Source organism: Sinocyclocheilus grahami, unplaced genomic scaffold, assembly GCF_001515645.1.
Source record: "Sinocyclocheilus grahami isolate Dianchi unplaced genomic scaffold, SAMN03320097.WGS_v1.1 scaffold2063.1, whole genome shotgun sequence".
In the NCBI taxonomy this organism is placed as follows: domain Eukaryota; kingdom Metazoa; phylum Chordata; class Actinopteri; order Cypriniformes; family Cyprinidae; genus Sinocyclocheilus; species Sinocyclocheilus grahami.
Window position 1 is genome coordinate 39,427 of NW_015507242.1, and position 14,597 is coordinate 54,023.

Consider the following 14,597-nt stretch of genomic DNA (forward strand, 5'->3'; position numbering starts at 1 on the left):
TTCAAACCTGTATGAGTTTCTTTCTTATGTTGAACGTAACAGAAGATATTTTGAAGATTGCTGGTAGCCAAACAGCTGATGGTCCCCATTGACTTCCATAGTATTTATTTCCCTACTATGGAAGTCAATGGGGACCAACAACTGTTTGGTCCTTCAAAATTCTTCAAAATATCCTATTTTGTGTGCAACATAAGAAAGAAATTTATACAGGTTTGGAACGAAATGAGGGTTACTAAATGATGACAGAATTTTCATTTTTTTTTTAATGAAATATCACTTTAACTTGTCCCCCTCAGGGGCTCCCCTGGAACTCATCCGCACCCTCTGGAACTTTGGCCCCCTCGTTATTAAGGGCCCCTCTGTAATTCCGGGCCCCTCTGAATCTATGTGCTCCCCCAGTACTGTGGCCCCTGTGGTCCCCTCGGAAACCGGAGTTTCCCCTAAAATTGTGACCTCCTCTGAAACTGTGTTCCCCTCTGTTACTGTGGTCCTCCTTAAAATTGTAGCCCCCCCTGAAACTGGGGTCCCCTCTGGTACTGTGGCCCCCTTTGGAATTGTGTCCCCCTCTGGAATTGGGGTCCTCCTTAAAACTGGGGTCCCCTCTGTTACTGTGGTCCTCCTTAAAATTGTAGCCCCCCCTGAAACTGGGGTCCCCTCTGGTACTGTGGCCCCCTTTGAAATTGCGTCCCCCTCTGGAATTGGGGTCCTCCTTAAAACTAGGGTCCCCCCTGAAACTGAGGTCCCCTCTGTTATTGGGGCCCTCCTTAAAACTGGGGTCCCCTCTGTTACTGTGGTCCTCCTTAAAATTTTGCCCCCCCCTGAAGCTGGGGTCCCCTCTATTACTGGGGCTCCCTCTGAAATTGGAGCCTCCTCTGGAAGTGGGGTCCCCCCTGACACTGGGCCCCTCTCTGGAACTGTGGCCCCGTCTGATATTGTGGCCCCCTCTTACACTGGGGTCAATCTTCTGTAGCACAGTGAGCCTCAGGTCACTCAGGTATTCTTGGGTACTGATCAGCAAATCGGAAACATTCCCCGGATCTGGCAGGCTAAACTGGGCTCTGGAAAAAACAAAAACCTTCAGGAATCAGAGAAGAGCCAGAGAATTCACAAGAGAAACAGGAAACACAACAAACCTCTGCAGTGTGCTCTTAAAGTTCTGTAAAGACAAAAAGAAAGAAATGCATTTTTTAATTTCTGAAAATACCATTCATATGTTTGCATTTGTCTTAATAATGAACACTTTGTAGATGAGGGTTCATTGGCACCTGCAGGAATGAATCATCTTCAGCTTTCATCTGCTTCTCTACGTCTCTGACTGCACATTTGAGAGATACGATCTGTTTGCTGGTCTTCCCAGTCTTCTCCTTTATCATCTGACTCTTCTGCTTCTCTTCCTCTCGCAGCACTGTTATTCTGGCCACTTCTTCATTGCGCAGAATCTCACGAAGTTCCTCAAACTCCTTCTTGATCTTCTCCTCTGTTTCTTCAGTTTGAGCCTGAAAATTAACAGCAAGATATAAAAGCCAAACTAGATCTATAACATCCAGAAGTACTTAAATCACACTGTTTATTTCCAACCTTATTAATATCAGCAGTCTGATCCAACGTCTGTTTAAAATTATCAAATATTCCCATCTTCTCCCGTAAGTGTTCCAGTACAGCTCTGAGTTTCTCCTGAAAGACAACAACAGTCACACTTGACAATAAGCTTCCATTAGTTAATGTTAGTTAATGTAACATGAATGAACAATGAACAATACATTTATTACAGTATTTATTCATCTTTCTTAATGTAAGTTAATGAAACTTTATAATGCACAATGCATTATAATGTTAACTAACACAACTTTTAATTTTAAAGGGTTAGTTCACCCAAAAATTTTAATTAGCCCATAAATTACTCACCCTCAAGTCATCCTAGGCGTATATGACTTTCTTCTTTCAGACGAATCCAGTTGGAGTTATATTAAAAATTGTCTTTGATCTTTCGAGCTCTATCGTTGCACTCAGCGGGTGTTGCAGTGCTCCGGTTCAAATGACGTGAAATAAAAAGCACCCTTCCACAAGAACGAGGTCAGCTTTGCGCATGCGCGGCTCAGAAGTGATGGACACGGAGAGATAGAAACAAAACAACGGACACTGATTAGAAGTACTAAACGTGGATTTGTAAAGAAGAATGTCGGAGGATTTTGATATAAGCCAAGAGGAGACTTGTTTTCCTTTGCTAAAGTAAGGAAACTTTGCTTCTTTTGCTCCTGTTAACAAACGTTGGTTTTCACGAGACTCACCGGCGCATGCGCAGCGCTGAACTCATACGTCATGCTCCCGGAGCTGCTTCAGTGTACAACTCCTGGCGCAAGCTAGATTCAAGTGATTATTATGTTTTGAATATGGACATTTTTCTTACAAAAATGCATTGATTCGCTACAGGAGGCCTTTGTTCACCCCCCGGAGCCGTGTGAGACACTTTTTTTATGGATGGGTGCTTTTTATTTAACTTCTTTTGGACTGATGCATGCAACACCCGCTGAGTGCCATTAAACAGCTTGAAAGATCAAAGACAATTTTTAATATAACTCCGACTGGATTCGTCTGAAAGAAGAAAGCCATATACACCTAGGATGACTTGAGGGTGGGTAATTTATGGGCTAATTAAAATTTTTGGGTGAACTAACCCGTTAACAATGCTGTTACGACCGTTTCTTTGATGATTATTTTTGTTGTATTGTATTGCTCTGTTTCTCTCTTTCTCTCTCGCTCTCCTCTTTGGTCTGCTCTCTCATAGGTTGCATGATGCTGTGGTGTCGGCGCATAATTGGTCGTTCTATTAAGGCGGAGTCTTTTAAGGAAGCCGCTTGCCAGCTGTCAGGGAGCTCATTGTTGGTGCGAACACGAATGGGTTCGGAGCACCTGGATTCCTCCTCCGGCCAAACTATTGTTTAACACCTGCTGTTGTGACTAAAACTGCTCACCATGTGAAACAGAGCGTAGGGGTGTCCTGCCCATTTTCTTTTGTGAATTCGTTTGGGCTTTGTTTTTGGTTAGGAAGTTAGGTACACTCTTAAAAATAAAGGTGCTTCAATAGGTTCTTCAAGCGATGCCATAGAAGAACCATTTTTGGTTCCACAAAGAACCATTCAGTCAAAGGTTCTTTAAAGAACCATCTCTTTCTTATCTTTTTATAATCTGAAGAACCTTCTTTCACCACAAAGAAGCTTTTGTGAAACAGAAAGGTTCTTCAGATGTTGAAGGTTCTTTATGGATCCATTTAGACAAAAAGGTTCTTCTATGGCATCGTGAAGCACCTTTATTTTTAAGAGTGTAAGCTGGCTGTATTTTTGTTTTATAAATTGTCTAGGTTATTTAATTTCTCTTTTTTTTTGTTCTAGTCTCCTTTTTGTTTGTTATGTTGGCCTGTGGCCACCCCGAAGAGATGCTCTTCATGTTTCACGTATAACTTTTAATAAATCCAATCGTTTCTGGTTCCCGTGAATGGTGTGATTGTTTGGTCCCCGACCGGAGTGATTATTTCTTTTAGCTTGTTGGGAATCCAGCACCAACACTATCATCATTATGCCCCTTTCATTCCCTAGACGCGGGGCGTGATGTAATAAATAAAGCAATAAATGATGGCAAATCGAAGTGATACCTGTAGATTTAAAAATAAAACCGCCAGTAGGTGGCGACAAGTCGCTGTCTTAATGAGCCAGGCGTCATGTCATTCATTCATTTAGTAAAGAAGCAAAATGCTGTAGTTATGAATAGGTTATTAATCACTGACTCTCCAAATCGTTCAAAGCCGCAGATTCGTTCACTAACGAAACACCGCTGTATGTTGCTTGGAGACGCACACCAGATGAGACACCAACACTATCATCATTATGCCCCTTTCGTTCCCTAGACGCGGGGTGTAATAAATGCATTAGTAAATGTTGAAAATAACATTAACTAAGATTTAAAAAATGCTGTAGAAGTATTGTTCATTCTTAGTTCATTGTTAACTGAAGTGGTTAACTTATGTTAACTAATAAAACGTATTAGTTAAAATAGTGTCTCGCTCTTCTGTTTTATTGATTTATTTGATCGTTTCTCTTTTATTTGATATCACAATGGAGGGAATGTGTTTGAACAATGGAGGGGTGAAAATGAACTGAAACCTGTGACACCTGTTCATTGCCTAATTGACCATACTGTAACTCCAACCACTCCCTGTAAGTTATTACATAACCACAATTCAGTAAAATATGTTTTGTTCCAATTCATAGATCTTATTTATATGCACGCCTGTTTCTGCCATTGAATAAAAAATAAAATAAAAGGTAATTGTGGCTTTTTATCTCACAGTTCTTGCTTTGTTTTCTTACAATTCTGACTTTTTTTCTCACATCTGCGAGTTCACATCTCCCAATTCTGACTTTTTTCTCAGAATTGATACTTTTTTCTCAGAACTGCGAGTTTCACTCAATTCATATTGAGAATTGTGAGAAAAAAAAGTCACAATTACCTTGTTTTATTTTTCATACAATGGCTAAAATGGGCTTCCATAGATATTTAGCTTGAAAACAATGAAATTCTAAAAGACATGAAGACATTAGCAAATGTATTGGTGTGCTTCCAAATCAACAGCTTGGTTTCAGCTCGTTCAACAGACTAAAACACATCCGTTTATTCATTCTTTTGTGTGTATACATAAACCTCAAAAACATGCACATTTGAAATAATTTTTATATATATGTCACTGTGAAAACTATTGATGTTCACTGACCTTATTATTGTTCACGGCTTCATCTAAGGGACAGAAAGTGTGGTCTGTGTGTAGTTTGGAGTCTCGACACACCAAACACACGGTCTGCTGATCCTCCAGACAGAAGAGCTTCAGCTTCTCTTTGTGAGCGCTGCAGACGGCTTCAGCTCCTGATGAAGATCTTTGACGTCGCTCCTGTTGGAAGGTCTCACACAGGTTCCTCAAAGCCAGATTTAACGTAGGATCATTCACAGTCGATATCTCTCTGCACATGGGACATTCCCTAATTCCTTTACTTTTCCAAAACGCCTGGATGCAGTCTGAACAGATGCTATGACTGCAGTTCAAAACAACAGGATTTATGAAGAAGTCAAAGCACACAGGACAAGTGAAGTCCACCTCAGTAAAACCTTCAGATGCCATTTTACACGTCCAAATCTATCTTTAAAGTTACACTTTCAGGTTTTAAGCTTCACATCCACAGCAGAAATGCACAGAGTTTGAGGCAAGATATGAGCTAAAACAACAGGTGAGGTGTGTCTTTATAGCCAGTGCATGGGAGGAGTGCAACTCTACACTGAGAAATGTGTTACATTCTGTTCTGCATCATCTGTACAATGCAGATAAACCAGATCCTCTCAGTCTCAAGATGTATGTTAACCTTTTTATTTCAACACAAGATTCACTATTTCAACACTTTAGAGATCACCAGACTTTTTCATTTAAATAAATAATACTAAATCAAATAGTAGTCTAAATCTTTATAGGACATAATATTGCCCTGTTTATTATTATTCTTTAGATGTTAATTCACAATAACTCAATAAGCCCAATCCCAAGAGATCTTTTTGCACAAGAACAATGATTAAGGATGCTCCAAAAATGATAAAAAGCAACATAAAAGTAGTCTGTATGACTCGTGTCTTGAAGTCTTCAGAAGTCATACACTTTTGAAATAAAGGGTCTTTAGTGGTATTGATGGTTCAACGTGCATAGAAACTTTCCATTGCACAAAAGGGTCTTTATAGTGGACAAATGGTTTTAAAATGTTCTTCACAGAAGAAAAAAAAGGTTCGTTGGTTAACCAAATAATGTTTAAAGAATGTATGGCATGTTGCATGAGGAACAGACCTGCATGTATGTTATCCAATGATAATTTGCAATAAATCTGCAGTAAATATCAATAACATTCAAACCTGCCCGTTCACATCAAGGATGATAGCTATAATGAAAACAATAACGATGAAGTGATAATAACCGTTCTAATTATAAGCATAGCAGAGTCACACAACAACTAGGATGATAATGATACAGAACAGAACAACATCGCTAGAATTTCTTTAAAAACAATTGTTTTCAGTTGACGAACAATGAAAACATTGACAGCCAATCAGAATCCACCTGATAGTAGTGCACTCATCATTCAGAGCAATTATTCATGGCTGTTTGATGCTTGTTTCTTGATTCCCCTCATTCTTGAAGTGGCAGGTACTGGAGATGACGCAGGTGTGGGAGGAAGAGAAATATTTACACACATCAGCTGCTATGAATCAAATTTCAACTTTACATTTGTCAGTCCTCATTCGCCTGTTACAAATAGTGCCTAAATATTTCTGTGTTCCTTTCAACTGATTTGATTTATTGCACTGTAAATTATACTGAAACAATCATGAAAATAAAAATAAATGGTGTAAGTCACGCCTATTATTGTCATATCAGAACCATGTTCAATGCAATTGTTTATTGTTCATTATCAGCTCACTGATCACTAATACTGTGAATGAGTTAATAAATACATGTGCATATCAAGCAGACCTCATTGCTGTCCACATTTATGGGACTCACACATAGAGACATGTAAACATAGCTGTAAACCAGTTCTCTGTAGTTCTGAAAACAAAACCGATGAAACGAAGGGCCAGTTCCTGTAAAACATCTGTGGATCCTCTGACAGCCATCACCATGTGTGCATTTTGGTCTCTGCGGTGTACAGAAATCAACTTCTGAATTCAGGAAAAGGGATGTGCACCAGGACTAACTTTGACTAATTGCTTTACTTTATAGATAATAATATACTATATCTCTATTATAGACCAGTCATCTGTACACGTGGCTATAAAATCGCAAGGAAAGCTTGACGTGTACCATCTATACATTTAAGAGGATTCTATTCGTTAGGATACTAACAGCAACTGAAAGTTACACCATTAACCCTCAGGTGTTATTTGGTCATTTTTGACTTTTTGTTTTGGAAAATATATAGTAAAGATATTGTTCATCAAAGTATGGTAACAATTCAATTCATGTTTATTTGTACAGTGCTTTCATGATACACATTGCAAAGCAGCTTCACAGAAAATGAATGTTATACTATAATATATTATTATACTATATAATATTAATAAAATAACTTAATAATTCTGTTATATGCCTTTTAAAATTGTTTAGATTAAGACACAAAATATACACATCAGCAGAGACATTAAAACAGGTCAGAGTGAATTAATTTACAAATGCTAACAAAACAAACTTTCTATTTTAATGTTAAAATCGGATTGATCTTTGTTCTACTCAATAATTCAGTCATTTCGTCTCTAAATGATTTCTTCAGATCACTGGTAAGATCACCAGAGGACAAATGTCACAGCGGACACCAAACCATGGGTAGACTTTCTCAGTGAACTTCTGTGTAAAAGTGTGAATGTATGCGTTATTGAGAGGATTGATGAATGACAGTTTTCCTTTTTCATAGTTCAGCTGAACTCTGATTTTCTGGAGTTTATTCTTCACCGACAGGGGAGGCGACTGCTCTGGTGTAACGAATGCATAATATTCACCAGAAGCGTACCCAAGAACCCAGAGTCCTTTCTTTGTCAGAATGTCATCCTTCCTCTGAGCAGATTCTGTCATCACACCAAAGGTCCAGTTTGTGAGGTCTCCAACCTCAATGTCCCAGCAGTGAAGTCCTGAGTCGAAGCCCTCTGAACCCAGAACACACTCCCGACTGTCAAATCTCTCGAGATTATCAGGAAGCAGCTTTTCCTCATCCCTGAACCGCACGCTGGTCAGATCATCAGACACGAGGAGAGTACAGTGAGCAGTGTTGGGGTCCAAGGTCACTGGAGCTGAAGAGAGAGGACACGTGCACAAACATTATGATTTCTAAAGGTTTTAATGAAGTCTAGTCTGCTCAGCAAGGCTGCATTTATGCAGTAAAAACAGTGAAATAATATTACAAAATCAAACTAGATGAGTACATTTTGTGAATAAACTTTGAAGTTGGCTTGAGAAAGCCTAGCCTGAAAGTTTGAAAGTTTAGACAGATGTTAATAGCGTGTTGCTAGCATGATTAGCATGTTGTTAGCACATTGCTAGTATTTGTTGTTAACCTGTTTCTAGCATGATTAGCATGTTGTTAGCACGTTGCTAGTATTTGTTCTTAACGTGTTTCTAGCAGGATTATCTTGCTGTTAGAATAGCGCATGATTAGTATGTTGCTAATCATGTTTCTAGCATTTTGTTAGCATGTTGCTAGGATTTGTTGTTAACGTATTGCTAGCATGATTTAGCATTATTAGCATGTTGTTAGCACATTGGTAACATTTGTTGTTAACATGTTTATAGCATGATTAGCATGTTGTTAGCACGTTGCTAGTATTTGTTGTTAACATGTTTCTAGCATGATTATCATGTTGTTAGAATAGCGCATGATTAGTATGTTGCTAATCATGTTTCTAGCATTTTGTTAGCATGTTGCTAGGATTTGTTGTTAACGTATTGCTAGCATGATTTAGCATTATTAACATGTTGTTAGCACATTGGTAACATTTGTTGTTAACATGTTTCTAGCATGATTAGCATGTTGTTAGAATAGCGCATGATTAGTATGTTTGCTAATCATGTTTCTAGCATGATTAGCATTTTGTTAGCATGCTGCTAAAAAATTTTGTTAACATGTTTCTAGCATGATTATCATGTTGTTAGAATAGCATGTTGTTAGCACGTTGCTAGCATTTGTTGTTAACATGTTTCTAGCATGATTATGTTATTAGAATAGCGCATGATTAGTATGTTGCTAATCATGTTTCTAGCATGATTAGCATGTTGTTAGCACATTGCTAGCATTTGTTGTTAACATGTTTCAAGCATGATTATTATGTTGTTAGAATAGAGCATGATTAGTATGTTGCTAATCATGTTTCTAGCATGATTAGCATGTTGTTAGCACATTGCTAGCATTTGTTGTTAACATGTTTCAAGCATGATTATTATGTTGTTAGAATAGAGCATGATTAGTATGTTGCTAATCATGTTTCTAGCATGATTAGCATGTTGTTAGCACATTGCTAGCATTTGTTGTTAACATGTTTCAAGCATGATTATTATGTTGTTAGAATAGAGCATGATTAGTATGTTGCTAATCATGTTTCTAGCATGATTAGCATGTTGTTAGCACATTGCTAGCATTTCTTGTTAACATGTTTCAAGCATGATTATTATGTTGTTAGAATAACGCATGATTAGTATGTTGCTAATCATGTTTCTAGCATGATTAGCATGTTGTTAGCATGTTGCTAGCATTTGTTGTTAACATATTTCAAGCATGATTATTATGTTGTTAGAATAGCGCATGATTAGTCTGTTGCTAATCATGTTTCTAGCATGATTAGCATTTTGTTAGCATGCTGCTAAAAAATTTTGTTAACATGTTTCTAGCATGATTATCATGTTGTTAGTATAGCGCATGACTAGCATGTTGTTAGCACGTTGCTAGCATTTGTTGTTAACATGTTTCTAGCATGATTATGTTATTAGAATAGCGCATGATTAGTATGTTGCTAATCATGTTTATAGCATGATTAGCATGTTGTTAGCACGTTGGTAGCATTTGTTCTTAACGTGTTTCTAGCAGGATTATCTTGCTGTTAGAATAGCGCATGATTAGTATGTTGCTAATCATGTTTCTAGCATGATTAGCATGTTGTTAGCACGTTGCTAGCATTTGTTGTTAACATGTTTCTAGCATGATTATGTTATTAGAAAAGCGCATGATTAGCATGTTGCTAGCATGATTGCATGTTGCTAGTCATTAAACGTTGCTAGTGACAGACAGCTTAAACACTCTAATCTTACTGTACAAACGTTTTGACCCCCTCAATGAAAGTCTATTGGGATTTTGATAATCCGTTTTACAAAAATCGTAAGTCTGATCAGTTAGAAAAAATAGAGCAACCCGAGTCAGACCAGTCTCAAGATGTGACTCAAGTTTGGTGGTTGTAGCTTGAAAACTCTGGAAGGAGATGCAGTCTAAATTTGATCCAAACTTTCGACAAGTGTAAAAAGAAAAGCTTTAATGATATACTTACTGTATTTAATATATTCCTGCATCTTCTGTAACACGGTGAACTTTAGGTTGCTCAGGTGTTTTGGAACATCGATGAGCATTTCTGAAACGTTCTCTGGATCTGACAGACCGTGCTGACCTCTGGAAAAACATTCAGGAGTCAGTTTATTTCAGATCACAGAACTCAGAACTAAAATATAGCCTACAAACCTTTTCAGTGTGTTCTTTAAGTCCTGTAAAGAAAAGAAAAAGAAAGAAATACAAATTATTAAGCAACACTGAATTCAGTTTTAATCTCTGAAAATGAATTTGATATGTTTGCAGTTGTCTCCAAATGTATAAAAATAATGAAAACTCATTGGCACCCGCAGGAATGAATCATCTCCAGCTTTCATCTGCTCCTCTGTGTCTCTGATTGTGCGTGTGAGATATACAATCTGTTTGCTGGTCTCCTCAATCTTGTCGATCATCTTCTGACTCTTCTGCTTCTCTTCCTCTCTTAGCGCTGTTATTCTGATCGCTTCCTCGTCATGCAGAAGCTGGTGAAGTTTCTGAAACTCTGCTTTAATCTGCTTCTCTGTGCATTGAGCCTGAGCCTGAGCTCACAGAACGATATGATTAAACTAGGTCCATATCAAAGGGAATATATATATATACACACTCTAAAAAATGCTGGGTTGTTTCAACCCAACTTTGGGTCAAATATGGACTAACACAACTTTTGGGTTAAAAATTGAATGTAAAAGTGTAACCCAACGGTTGGGTTAGTCCATATTTGACCCAAACACAATAAATATATAAACTTCAGTATATCAAACCTTAATATGTTTAGCAGATTTATTCAAATTCTCTTTAAAATCCTCAAATTTGATCAGTTTCTCCTGTAAGTGGTTCAGTAAATCCTGGAGTTTCTCCTGGAAGAAATCAACAGAAAAATAGTCTCTCACTTTCCGGCTTTGTTTATTTTCATATTTCAGATTTTGCCTCTTGTATTTCACATACATTATTATTATGGATAGTGGAGGAAAAAGTTTACATTATACATTTATTCAGTGATTTTTCATTACAAAAGGTTAGTGTGTGAGAATAAATATACCAATTATTTAGAAACACACATATACTGTATATATGTACTGTACATGTGTGTGTGTATATATATATATAAAGTTATTTTATATACAGGTAGATTTTAATTTCTTATACAACCGTGTCAGAAGACATTTCCTATGGCCATATTCCAGGAGGCTAAGATTTATTAGGCTCAAAGTGTTGTGAAAGGAGTCGACTTTACAGAGTGATTCGACTGTCCCATTGTCAATACAGGATCTCGGCCAATAATTAATGCAAGTTTTGGTGCAAATAAACGCTGTGATGTTGCATAACTTTGTCAAAACAACACCACAGCCAATGCACAATGTTATCAAAGCTAAAGGGGACTCAATAAAATATTGGAGCGAGCATATTTGTCAAATACTTGTCGATAATTATTGAGATGATTTCATGACAATTTCTCTTACCTTATTATCTGTCAGAGCTTCATCTATGGGACAGAATTTGTGGTTTGTGTGTTTTCTGGAGTCTCGACACACCAAACACACGGCCTGCTGATCATCCAGACAGAAGAGCCTGAGCTTCTCTTTGTGAAGGCTGCAGACGGCTTCGTCTCCTATTGAAGATTTCCGTCTTCTCTCCTCTTGGTAGGCCTCACACAGGTTCCTCAAATTCAGATTTAATGGAGCTTCCTTTGAAACTCTTCTCCTGCAGAGTGGACATGCTTTATGTTCTTGTTTTCCCCAAGATCTCTGAAGGCAATATCTACAGAAGCTATGAGTACAGGACAGAAGTACAGGATCTATAAAAATCTCACGGCACACTGGACAAATCAAATCCTCCTCAGAAAAAGATCTAGATGTCATTTTCGAAGTTACGTGTCGTAACAAAGTTTCTCTTTTAGTGAAGTAATAATCTGGTTTGAACTCTCAGCAGTCTGTTTCCAATCAAAAAGCTTCATATCCACAGCTGATATTCCTAAAAACATGTAGTATAATATTAATCATCATCAGAAATCGTAATAATCACCAAAGTATTCAGTGTTCAATGTCGACTGAACTAGATCATCAGATGTCCGTCTAAAGTTCATTTTTTAATATCAGCATTTATAATAGTCTACCTTTGAACTGTTCAGAGTTCAGCTCATTCAAGGTGTTTTTATCTGCTGAAGAATTAGTTAGTTACAATCTCTGATGGCCACATTAACGATCAGATGTTTTTTGTACTTTAATTCTAGCCATTTCATGTTCACTAGAAAGCCTTAAAACAGCTTATAATATTAATAAAGATCTGTTGTAGAAGGAATGCTTTTATTTTAGGTAGTATTTCACATTTTTTAAGTGTCAATAAACAGTAGGTTTTAGAAGATGAATTAGTTGTTTCTCTCAGTTACATTAAAAAAACGATCAACCACAGACACGGGGGCTATTGAATGCTTGATTCTGATTGGTTGATGAATGTTAAATGCATGCAATACAAGTAAATAACACAGTAAAGTAACATACACAGTAACGGACACATAAAGCACACATGCTGTATATACACATAAATATTCACACACACTTCTGTCACCAAACTGACTCTGATTATGTTATAATTCAGTTGCATTTTCAGCATTAGCTTACAATGTTGAAACAACACCTCGGTAACAATCATCCATCAAAATTCACACACTCACAGTCGAGACGATACATGAGTGTCTGGGGTTCTGTCACCAAACTATGCCTCAGTTACATTAAAAAAAACGATCAACCACAGACACGGGGGCTATTGAATGCTTGATTCTGATTGGTTGATGAATGTTAAATGCATGCAATACAAGTAAATAACACAGTAAAGTAACATACACAGTAACTTACACGAAAAGGACACATAAAGCACACATGCTGTATATACACATATAAATATTCACACACACTTCTGTCACCAAACTGACTCTGATTATGTTATAATTCAGTTGCATTTTCAGCATTAGCTTACAATGTTGAAACAACACCTCGGTAACAATCATCCATCAAAATTCACACACTCACACAAAGTCGAGACGATACATGAGTGTCTGGGGTTCTGTCACCAAACTATGAATAAGCCCAACCGAAGTGACAGAACCCTGACACTATTCCCCTTACAAGAGACTGCAGATGAAACATCAACACAACACAAGACTGAACTTGTTCCCCTTCCTCACCCAAAGTCTGGTTAAGACAGGGAAAGTTAATTACAATATACAATGGCCAAAACAGTGGTTTGATATTGTGTTACCTACGTTTTGCCGTTTCCTGAATGGTTTTGTTTCAAAATTGTATAAATGATCACTGAAAAGCTTTCAGATGGCATATATATATATATACACACACACACGATGTTGTTTAGCATAAACATGCATTTCCTTCATAGTGTCAAAAATGTAAACTCGGTAAGTGTTTACAGATTGATGCACACAAGACTGCGGTTTGAATCACTATCATTAATGTAGTTTGCATCTTCATAATGTGAATAATTCACACAACTCTGTAAATAAATACACCAATATATTTAAATTAGAAAACACATCTAGTTCACACATTTGTGCCTTTGCTAAAGGAGGTAAATATTCATAGCGGATTATTTTCACGAATATTTTTGCTGTAATTTTTCAAATAATGTTTTGGAAACTAAACCATTTTAAAAAGCTACATGAACAACTAAGACATCCGAGGTACAGGAAATTAAAATGTTTAAGTAAAAAGATTTGCAAGTGTATTTGGGGGGGGAAAAAAAACAAAACACACATCGATAACGGTTACTTTATTTGAAATCAAAAAAATGACTTGACAGAACCACAAATTAATAATTAGCATTGATTAAATATTTTTGTGCGAAATATCTACATCTGAACTTGATTGTCACAGATCACCATATGTCACCCCTGAATGTCAAAAGGACCCCCTCCCAAATGTGGCGTCGGTCGAGGGGGACCCCGCTCCAAACGGCAAACCCAGTGGAGAGGGAACACTCACCCATGATTTCGACTGAGGGGGGCCTACGACTAGTTTGCGCCCATAGTTCATTCTCATCATAATCTGGCTGCGGATGATCGGTGACTTAAGACGGCTGTTGTGGAGCATGGGTAGGTTGTAGGTTGGTTCTGAGGTGCGGACCGGGGCGGGGAATAAGTTAGTTGCATGGACTGAATGAACTTTCCGTGGAAATTGCTGTAGGTTTTGCAAGTGTATTTGGGGGGGAAAAAAAAACAAAACACACATCGATAACGGTTACTTTATTTGAAATCAAAAAAATGACTTGACAGAACCACAAATTAATAATTAGCATTGATTAAATATTTTTGTGCAAAATATCTACATCTGAACTTGATTGTCACAGATCACCATATGTCACCCCTGAATGTCAAAAGGACCCCCTCCCAAATGTGGCGTCGGTCGAGGGGGACCCCGCGCCAAACGGCAAACCCAGTGTAGT

At 37.6% G+C, this 14,597-nt stretch overlaps 2 protein-coding genes across 2 annotated transcripts; both read right to left on the reverse strand.

Annotated features, from left to right (window-relative positions):
• Positions 1-270: 270 nt before the first annotated feature.
• LOC107573898 (E3 ubiquitin-protein ligase TRIM17-like) lies at positions 271-5,235 on the reverse strand. The gene is made up of 5 exons (XM_016260351.1): positions 4,766-5,235; positions 1,579-1,674; positions 1,266-1,496; positions 1,134-1,156; positions 271-1,058 (listed from the first exon to the last, which is right to left on the reverse strand). Exons 1-5 carry the CDS (start codon positions 5,165-5,167, stop codon positions 293-295), a joined length of 1,518 nt encoding a protein of 505 aa, XP_016115837.1. The 5' UTR covers positions 5,168-5,235; the 3' UTR covers positions 271-292.
• A 2,116-nt stretch (positions 5,236-7,351) lies between these two features.
• On the reverse strand, positions 7,352-10,483 carry LOC107573895 (E3 ubiquitin-protein ligase TRIM39-like). Its single transcript, XM_016260344.1, has 4 exons — positions 10,454-10,483; positions 10,299-10,321; positions 10,111-10,229; positions 7,352-7,869 (listed from the first exon to the last, which is right to left on the reverse strand). Exons 1-4 carry the CDS (start codon positions 10,481-10,483, stop codon positions 7,352-7,354), a joined length of 690 nt encoding a protein of 229 aa, XP_016115830.1.
• Between the last annotated feature and the right edge of the window lie 4,114 nt (positions 10,484-14,597).